The sequence below is a fragment of the Solanum dulcamara genome, chromosome 1 (assembly GCF_947179165.1).
Source record: "Solanum dulcamara chromosome 1, daSolDulc1.2, whole genome shotgun sequence".
In the NCBI taxonomy this organism is placed as follows: Eukaryota; Viridiplantae; Streptophyta; class Magnoliopsida; order Solanales; family Solanaceae; genus Solanum; species Solanum dulcamara.
Genome location: NC_077237.1, coordinates 77867348 through 77878535, shown reverse-complemented (window position 1 = coordinate 77878535; position 11188 = coordinate 77867348). Strand labels below are relative to the sequence as shown.

The 11188-nt window shown below is 32.0% G+C and overlaps 1 protein-coding gene across 2 annotated transcripts; it reads right to left on the bottom strand.

Annotated features, from left to right (window-relative positions):
• Positions 1–3156: 3156 nt before the first annotated feature.
• Positions 3157–7256, bottom strand: LOC129889075 (protein TIFY 10b-like). Of its 2 annotated transcripts, none has more exons than XM_055964198.1 (5): positions 6949–7256; positions 5166–5304; positions 4680–4867; positions 3533–3590; positions 3157–3436 (listed from the first exon to the last, which is right to left on the bottom strand). In XM_055964198.1, the coding sequence occupies exons 1-5, from the start codon at positions 7106–7108 to the stop codon at positions 3349–3351; spliced, it is 633 nt and encodes a 210-aa protein (XP_055820173.1). In that variant the 5' UTR covers positions 7109–7256; the 3' UTR covers positions 3157–3348. The 2 variants fall into 2 exon arrangements, with proteins under 2 accessions (XP_055820173.1, XP_055820181.1); XM_055964206.1 differs by having other exon boundaries at positions 3157–3428.
• Positions 7257–11188: the final 3932 nt, after the last annotated feature.

Here is an 11188-nt window from a genome sequence, read left to right as displayed (position 1 = left end):
AGAGACCATGTCTGTGTAGTACATGACTCTCTGTCGGCCAATGTACAGAGGGCATCCTAAGTAGGTAATAGGACTATGCTTCTGAGTGAAATCCGTAACCTGTTTCACCGTGTCCACATTGTCTTGGAGCGCATCGAAATGCATCATGAAGTGACTCTTATTCCTGTTTATAAGTTTCCCCGATGTCTGTTCATATAGAGTCAAGACCTTCATGATAATCTGAAGAATTTACCTTCTTCCGGAGGAAAAGATGATAACATCATCCGCAAAACTCAAATGATTAATCTGTGGGCCTCTTTTCTCCATATGAAAACCATGGTAGAAATGGTAATTATGAAGACTATTCAATATTCTGTACATCACCTCCGCTCCCAAAATGAATAAGACGGGAGCAAGAGGGTCACCCTGTTTGAGCCCTCTGGTGGAGTGGAAAAAACCATGTCTAGACCCATTAATGATAACGGAGTACCAGTTGTTAGACATGATTCACCAAATCATATCAATAAAGGTCTCACCGAAGCCCATCCTTCTCAGTAACAGACAAGTATAGGACCAGGAGACTCTATCATATGCTTTGACCATGTCTAACTTGATAACCACGTTGTCACCAATAACAGGCTTTCGGATATCGTGGATAATCTCCTGTGCTAGTATGATATTTTTGGAGATGCTTCTTTCTTTTACAAACCTGGACTGATTGGGAGAAATAAAACTTAGGAGAATCGGAGCGAGCCTGAGGCAAATGAGTTTTGATATGATCTTATTGGTGAAGTTACTGAGACAAATGGGTCTATAGTCAGAGAGAGTGTTGGGGTGATGTACCTTTGGGAGCAAGATCAAACAGGCATGAGAAAAGAACTTAGGCATAGCATACCCCCCAAAGAAAGAAGTAACCACTGCTAGTAGGTCTTTCGAAATAATCTCCCAGCAAGCTTGAAAGAATTTTCCATCCATACCATCCGGACCAGCTGTAGAGTTAGGATTCATGGAGAAGATCACCTGTTTCAATTCCTCAATGGTAGGCATGGCTTGAAGGTTTTCATTCTGAGCATCTGTGATCATTCTAGGAATGTAATTCAAGATGTTCTCCGGAATCGGAGACTCATCGCCTGTGAATATTTTCTGAAAATGATCGCATACTGCTCTAGCAATATGTTCGTCACCTTGAATCCAATCCCCCTCTTCGTTGGTAACCTTGTGAATGAACAGTCTCCTTCTCCTACCACGGATTAGAGCATGGAAATACTTGGTGTTCGCGTCTCCATCCTTGAACCAATGTAGTTGAGTTTTTTGTTTGAGAATGTTCTCTTTAATTTTAAGAAATCTAATGTATTCGGCGTTGAGAGCATGCAAATGCATCCTGTTCTCCTCATTATTAGACACTATCAGATTTTCTTCGGCACTTTTCACCAATTCTTCATATTCCTTAACCTTGGCAAAAATGTCGCCGAATTCTACTCGCGACCATTTGCTAAGGGTGGAGGATAGCCTTTTCATTTTTTGATGGAAGGACCACATTGGATTCCCTGTCATGGGTCTGTCCCAACAGGACTCTACAGTTTCGAGAAAAGTAGGGTTATCCACCCAACAATTCAGGAATTTAAAATATTTAACAGCGGAATCCTGTCTAGCATTCATCTCTATTAGTAAAGGGTTATGGTCAGAACCAGTTGAAGGGAGATGAGTAACTGAAGTGTGTGGCATAGCAGCTAACCAATTATCGGACACCATAGCTCTATCGAGTCACTTCCAAATTCTTTTATACATATCTCGTTGATTACACCAAGTGTAGTCTGAGCCATGATACCCCAAATCCATCAGGCCACAAGCTTCAATAACGCTGATAAACTCGAAGCTTTTCTGCATGTTGTAAGGGATTCCACCTAGTTTCTCAGTAGTGGAGGTGATGACATTGAAGTCCCCAACTGTGCACCAAGGAAGGTTAGTGGAAGCATGGTGCAGGAGCCTATCCCAAAGCGGCCTTCTAAGAGTATCTTTGCATTTTCCATAAACAATTGTCATGAGAAATGCATTTTGATGCTCTACATGTTTCATCTCGCAAGTGATCTGTTGGTCGTCAACATCAATAACTTTACAATCAACATCCTGAGACCAAAAGATCCAAATCTTGCCATTAGGATTGCAAGCGGACCTATCCATGCCAAGGTTGATTCTAAAGCTTTGGAGATGAGCATTGTTAGAAAAAGGTTCTAGAGATAACTCACATACTTTTTTCCCAAGTCCATCTCCACCAAGTCGTCGCCACCACCACATCACCCTCTTTGTCCCACCATAAAAATCATCGATCAGCTCCACCCATGTTTCCACTATGCATGAGAGCCATCCCCATTAATTGTCCCTTTTCGATAAGAGCTTGAGTTCTTGTTAGATATACATACTCTAGGTTTCGGTTCACGTTATATTTTGGTTGACGAATTTTAGAGGTGTTATAACATAAAGTCATAAAGGTTCAATCTTTACTTTTGTTCTTAATATAATTGATATATGAAGTTCTATGCTCAACATTATGCATTTAATTGAAGTTTGGATGAGATTTTGTTGTAAATGATTATGTTAATTTTCTCCAGTTTGTATGCTAAATAATATTATATGTTTATCTTGTGTTTTGGAAGTATAATACTTTTGCTAAATAGTAATATGTTTATTTTGTGGTCAACTCCAAACTTAAGAAACTAAAAATTCCCAAACTTTTCCCAAAACACATTGGACCATCAACAAATTCATACGACACATCCCCACAAGTCATGAATACCATTTCAAAGCTATGGGAAGGATCAAACAGGGAAAAAGAAGCAAAAACCACAAAACAGCCTTAAGGGACGTTACAATAACTCAACCACGAAATTATCGTATTGATCCATATGAATAAGAAGTTGTCTTTGAGCAAGCAACTCAACGAGATAATGTCCCTTAATGCCCAAGGATCTTAGGCAAAATAGATCTTAAAATTGGCATATCAGGCGATCCCATGAATAATTTAACCACGATGGCTTGATGTTGCCCCTCCTGCTTAGCAAAATCTTGCTGTTCATCAAACGTAAATCTTAATGTAGGAGATTCATGAACAACTTCAATACATATTAAACTAGTTTAAGAAATATTTTGGATCTATTCCTATATGTAGTCCATGCTGGATATAGAGTGACAATGGAAAGCAACATTGAGAATTACACATCGACAGAAATGGAGTTCAAGTTTTGTACACTAATAATAGATACATTTTCTTATATTATCAAATAAAATCGACTTATTACAATAGATAACGTACTCCTTATATCAAGTTGTCCTAGTTACTAAATTTTTTCGATCGAAGAGTTGATTATATAACTAGAAGTTGAGATCAAAATGTTCTTCACGAGTCCTTGAAGATGATGACAATGGATTATGCATTTGGTATGGCGCTCTATCTGTGTCCCTGGAAGGCACCATATATAAAAGAGAAAAACGTGAGATGTGAAAATATTTGAAGTTGAACAAATGTACTAGTGGTTCAGAAAACATTATTTCTTACCTATCTTTCCTCTTCTCAAGGAACCTATAAAGTGAAGATCTTCTTGCAATAGGTAAATCTGAAGAGCCAAACAAGCAAGAGGTGGATTTAGTATTTAAATGAGTGCATGTATACATATTTCAAAAATCTTACATTCATTACGTGCTTAAATCCTTAATCCGTCTATGTGATCGTGCAATCTACCAGTGATTCTATTCTTTATTGTCCATTTTAAATATCGTTTAAGATTTGTCATATCCATTGATAAATTATTTAACAATATTGATAATAAAGGAGGTTTAAGTATCCTCCTGTGAGTTTGTTTACAATATCGACCCCAAATCGGAATAAAAAAGGAAGATTGCGGTGAACTAACAATCAAGATTAAACTTGTCAATTAAAGAGATCGATCTTAGTAGGCCAATTTGCATTTTCTCAATTTTTTGAGCTAAAACAATCGACCTCCGAGATCGCCATTGTTAAGAATATATATATATTAGTAAATCGGAAGTCGATTTTGGCATTTTTTAGTTGTGCGAGACTATCCTTACTCATAACCCGACCCAACCCTGACCCGAGACCAGATCTCTAACCCTCAATCTCAGCCCGAGACGCGATCCTAACTCAGACTCGACCACAATCGGGAACCGAACTCCAACCCATAAAAAATGAAAATAAATCTCAAGTAGTAAATCCAAATTTAAAGTATATCTTAAATATGAGCTAGAATTGGGTTAATATTTGGCTAAATTGAAGATCACTTAAAAAATGAGTTATGTTGGATTGAGCTAATCAACCTAATATGAAATTATCTTGTTCCCAATTCATAAAATTTGGCAGGTTGAACAACAATCAATATTTGGGTCATATTTGACACCCCTATATCATATACCAAAAATCTTGCACCCACTTCTTATACCCTTGATGTATTTGTGTGATCATGCAGTCTACAGGTGATTGTAGTCTGTATAATCCATTTTGAATATCGTTTTTGTTACATCCATTACGAAATCAATTAACAATATTGACAATAAAGGATGTTTAAGTAATTAAACTCGTCTTGTGTGAACTTGTTCCCAAAGGGAGATTGCGGTAGATTGACAGTCCACATTAAGCTTGTACATCAATTCGTGATGGATCCTCACGAAGTCAGAAATAAAATACTTACCAAAGTTGTTGGCTCCATTAGTCTCAATGGTGGTGGTCTGAAAAATGGCACAAGAGTTCTGAGAGGTTCCTTTGCTAGCTAATAACATCACTGCTCTGGCTTTCTCAGCTGGGAAATCATCAAAAACCACCACTTTACCCCCATAGAATATAGACAATTGGGCTGCCTTATTTGGTAGTATCTCTTTTCTGCACAAGAAAAAGTTAGAGCATATGTATAACACATTAGCATTTAGTTCATATTGAAAACATTTCTGTAGGCCAATGACTCTTTCTGGGGTGTTTTCGATCACAAATATGATACCCCAGCCCAGGCTCCCACCGCGATCACGGCCTCTTTGGCTACACAGCGATCATGGCCATTGTATCAGTTAGATGTGAAAAATGAAGCAAATTATTAGTTCCGTCTTTGAACTATTAACCGTCTTTAAAATACCTCACTAACTGATAGTACTCCTTTTGAATTTGAAGAAAGGGACAAACAAACCTGTTGCTGGCTATGGACGCCTCCATTTCACTAAAAGAATTTGTTGTGGCACTTTTAGGAACAAGATCTAATAATTTCTGGTCTTTCTCTGTTCTCTTAGTTGATGATTCTTCCATGTTGGTCAACAAATCCTTGGTTGCTGCTAGGATAGAATAAACAAATTTTAGACAATAAAGAAAAGAGAAAAGTGTCAAAAACACATTTAAACTATTTTTTATTTAGTTTCATACCTAAATTATTGGAAGTGCGAGTTTCATACCTAAACTATTAATTATTAGTTTGAGAAACACACATCAGTGATGTGTATAATACACTCTCTCTACTCTCTCAATTTTTTGAAAAAACTTTGTCACATAGCATTCCACATGGATATTCTACCTTAACAAAAATTAGATAAACTATAAATATTAGTTAAAAGTTAAAGATTAAAGTATTTCTATCCCCCAAAAATATTTTGCTCACGCACTATCTCCCCCCCCAAACCCCGGCCTTTTACTTTTTAAATTTTTTAAAATTTCTATTTTAAAAAAAATTATATTTCACCCCCTCTCCCACTCCTTCCTAAAAAATCTTATTATTTTTATTTTTTAAAAAAACTAAAATTATACCCACCCCATCTAACTCTCCGCTCTTAATTTATATATTTTTTTATATATATTTTTCTCATTTTGTGTTAGATATATACATATATTTTTAAGAAAATATTTTTTTCTACTTGCGTACCGAATATAACAGAAATAAAAAAATTATGCAGCAAGTAAAAAATACTTTTTTAAAATCATATATGTGTGTGTATCTAACACAAAACGGAAAAAAATTTGAAAGCGGAGGGTTAGGTCGGGCGAGGTAGAATTTTTCTTTTAAAAAAAATAAAAAAAAATATAAATTGTTATTTAAACTAAAATATTGGGGTGGGGGAGGGGAGGGGGATGGTGAGAGAAAGTGGTGGAGTGAGGTAAAAAAATATTTTATATTTTATTTTATAATTTTTTTGGGCGGGAGATAGTAATACTTTAATCATAATTTTGACTAATTCTAATAATTCGTTTAATTTTTGTTAAAATGAAATGTTTTGTCCATGTAAAGAGAAAGTATAGTACACACTATGATGAGAATGAGAGTGGAATAAAAGAGATAAGCGTATTTCTCAGACTAATAAATAATAGGTTAGGTATGAAACTCACACTCTCAATAATTTAGGTACGAAACTCATAAAAAAGATAGTTCAAACATGTTTTTGACACTAATCTCTAAAAAAAAATATAAACTTATAAATAAGCATAATAATTTAACATGATTAATTGAAAGACATATAGACAATTATATTTACTGATAAAAAAAATAGTACAAAAATATCGAAAAAATAACCTTACAAAATTCATTTCAAATTTGATTAAGTTGTCTCCTAAACAAGACTCTATTAAATACTATATAGTGAATGTTGTTAAATGGGAAGGAAGAGTCCTCAAAACCTTTTTACCCCAAAAAAAACCCAGTAAAAGATTTATATTTTTCTTTTAGAAAAAAATATAATAAATTATGATAATAAGAAAATCAGGAGAAACATCTGATTGTTATAGTTATTGTGACTTGAGAAATATTTATTTTTTGAAAAGAAAATCATAAATGAATAAGTAGAAAGAAGTAGGCAAAATTACTAAGAAAAATAAGACAAACACCTAGCAACAGTTGAGATTGCTTCAAATTAGACATAATCTTTGATATTTATCATACTATTCTAGTTCTAGTATATGCATAAAAAACATGGAAAAGTGAGAATTACCTGTGACTTCTCCTTTGCTACTGATTATAAGATTCAGATCTTTGAGGCTTGCTTTTCCATTGAAATATTGACTCAACAAGTTACAAGTCTTCATCAAATGGGATTTCTCACTATAAGTACTATTTCTACTATCTGATGAAGAAAGTTGCCAATTTGACATGTTGGATCTATTCTCTTCTTTAGCTTGAAGAAAAATGATGACTACTCTTCATGAGTAGTGGGAATAAATATATCTCGAATTGTATGGGTTTGGAGACGGTCTTTCTATCTCCACGATATAGGAGTAACTATATTGTTGTTGTTGAATGGTAAGGTTAGGTATACAAGCTCTTTCTGCCCCACTTTATGTGACATGTGGTTCGAAGTCAAGCGTTAACCTATCTAATTTTTATATAAATTCAGACATAAAAAATTTAGTATGTTTTTTTTTTGAAATAAAATTTATATATTTAAAAAATATTATAAATTATAATAATTAATAATTTAAACTATCTAAAAACACAATATTTTTAACAAGTCCGGAACTTATTTGAGCCACAAAAAGATAAAACTGACACAAATAAGCCACATTTTTATAATGTAACTAAAATAGGCTTAGTGTAGATTTTTCTTCAGTTTTATATATAAAAAAAATTAATAGCAAGCATTAACTTTTAACATCTAAATTTTAATATAAAACAAAACTTTTTCTTACGCTTTATAAAGTGTAACTATTTTTTATATTTTATAAAGTGTAATTTTTTCTTACACTTTAAATTGTGTCTCTTTATGCAGTTATGCAGTGTTTGTCGTACAATTATATTAAATAAAAATAATTTAGTGAAATTTTTTCTCATATTTTAACTTTTTCTTTACACTTTAAATTTTGTCTCTTAATACCCTTTTGGATGTTTGAGACATATCATCCACTGCTATAATGAAAGCAACATCTGGAAACGAGAGTGGATACAATGCAGTGTGAAACTACAAAACAAAATAATGAAAATATAGAAAATTATGTACCAATATTAATAATACCATAGTAAATTAAAAATTGAAAGGATCGAATCCGCCTAAAGAGACACAATTTAAAGTATAAAAAAAATTACATTTTATAAATTGTAAAAAATAGTTACACTTTATAAATTGTAAAAAAAAGTTTCATTTTTATACTAAAATTTAGACGTTAAAATTTAACGCCTACTGTTAATTTTAATTTATAAAACAGAAGAAAATTCTACACTAAACCTATTTTTAATTACATTCTGAAAATATGATTTATTTATATTAATTTTATCTTTATGTGGCTCAAATAAATTCCACTCTCTCCTTTTAACTATATATATATATATATATATATATAATATTATAATAATAAATGTATCACATAAATTAAAAGTGACACTAAGATATAATATAGCTGTCTTTATCTCTTCATATCTTGAACACCTTTCAATTAAACACGTTTATTTTTATTGATATACATGTGAATATCATAGACTTGTGGTCCAACCTGAGCCTACCAAAATAGTAGACATGCATGCATGAGGAACACATTGTTTTAAAAATTCGAGATTTCAGAACCACATATTTAGGCCAAGTAATAATCTGACTTTTTCTGTACTGGACAAGTCTTTCTCAAGTCTTTCAACAATTTACTCGAACTTGTAACATAAAATTTCATGCTTGAGAATATTAAAGACAAGAAAAATGTGATATCTAATAAATCTTTTCATGTCTTGTATTATTATTAATGGCTCAAAAATAAGGTAGCTCGGTGCATTAAATCTTTAGCTATATATAGAATTTGGAGAAAGATTCGATCAGTGACATAGCCATGTATAGCTCAAGGTGGTCAATTGGACATCCTTAGTCGGAAAATTATACTATATATATAAAAAATTGTACAAAATATATCGGTCAAAAATTATTTTTTCATACATATATATTAAATCTTTGATATTCTTAATGGAATTTCTGACTTCGTATTGGATCCGACCACAAGGACCTATTATATGCGGACCCTTCTCCTAACCTTGAGCATAAAGAAAGCTTTAGTGCACCAAACTACTCTATTTTCAAGAGCCATTAATAATAATGCAAGACATGAAAACTCTTGAAATCCTCTAGAGGTATAAAATAAGGCGATTAATTGTCCATATTTACAGTGTTGACTAAATCATAAGAGAAGGACTTTAGGCGATCCTCCAGCAAGGGTATATGTGTGTCATTTGTATAATAATAGGGGTATATGTACATCAACCCTAAATGACAATGCTAAGAGATATATTAGACTCTTTTTCTTATATATATATATATATATATATATATATATATATATATATATATATATATATATAGGGGTGGCAAAATCAAACCCAACCCACCTAATCCAACCCAACCCGTTTAAGTTTGGGTTGGTTATTGACCCGCCCATTCATTAGCTCAACTCATTTCAACCCAATCCATAAAAAATTAGGTTAATATGTAACCCGAATTGACTCATGAGAAATCTTATTAATAACTTTTTTTTTCAATTTGATATGTTATATATAGCCATAATAAAGAAAAAAAATTATTAGGTACTAAAATAGTTTAAAAGAACAAATAAAATAATTAAGCTTAGTAAAAATTGAATTGAGTTGGGTATTGACCCGTTATATAACTCATTACCTAACCCATTTTGACCCAAACTAATTTGGATTGGGTTAGGTCTTGACTTAATTGTTGTCTTAACTCATTATGACCCGTCTAAACTTGACCCAACTCGCCCAATTGTCACCCCTATATATATAGAGAGAGAGAGAACGCTATAAAAAAACTACAACCTTTTTAATAAAATAAAGAAAAGATAACTTCAAAATAAATTTAAACAACTCGAAGCAACTAGGGGTGCATGAGAAAAATCGATAAATCGCATTAAATCGATAATTTGAATCAAACTTAAAAAATAATCCTATTAGCAATTTGATTTGATTTGATTTAATATTGGGAAACAAATCAATTATAATTGATTTAATTTGATTTTAACTAAGAAAGTCAAACCAAATTAACCAAACTAACGCAATAATACATGTATACTATTTAAAAAAAATATTTGTTGTGATGTAATATATAAATATTTCTCAAACTTTTTCATAGATTTTATTTTTAACACATTATTTCAAGTTTGAGACTAAGAATTCAGAGTGATTCAATACCGGTTACAGCCCATAGATATTAGTAACTCCATAGTGTTGAATATCTGTTCTTTAGTTTTACATTTGCTTACACAATTAAAATACATAACCTAATATTATGTTTTTAAAAAATATTTAATCATGTAATTAATATTTATTTTAGCATGACTTAGTACTTTTAAATTATAGTCATTTTCATTATGACTTATCAATCTGTAATATTTGTTTTACGTGATTTCATTGTTATTTTTGATTTAATATTTTAGTGTTATCACTCATCTCGTATGTTCTGTTATTTTCTTTAGAAACACTTCAAATATATGTATCTTGATAGGACTAAAGAAATATTTAAAGCACAAGTTAGTTGTATGTTTGTGTGAAGACTTCACTCAAAAAAAATCCCAAAGCCCGAGAAAATCAAAATATCCAAAAAGACTGAGGTAGAAAACTCGATTAGCTAATTGATTTATAGATTTAAAAATTTGACACAAATAATTTAGTTTATTGTTTGAAAAATCTGAATCAACCCAGTCATGTACACTCTTAGTAGCAACAACAATAACATATTCAGAGTGATTCCATAAGTGGATCTGGGCGTAGAGATTGCATAACCTAGTGATTATTTGTGTGAGGTAGAGAGGTCATTCCAGATGACTTAAAAACTTTCAAAACTGGTCTGAAAAATACATGAGTAGAGAAACCACCACCACAAACAACAAAAACAACAACAATAACAATAGAAAAGAGAGAAATCCGTACTTGATTACCTACTAATCTTCTACCTTAATCCTCGAACGTCATGTTCTTCTATCTAAGATCACGTTTTCAGACACTGAAAATGTCATATCAAACAATTCGAAGCGTATGATAATATTTTTAGTTTTTTTTTTTTTTTTTTACAATTTAGAAGTAAAAATTCATATCAGTAGCTGATGAGTATATAAAAACTTTGCATCTCAAAAACTTAACAAAATATCCTTTAGATACAAATATATATACACAATTTCACTTAAGAAAAAAATTTAAATACTTCTCATTAAAATTTAGCTTTAGATCACCCACGCAATTTACTGAAAATGCTC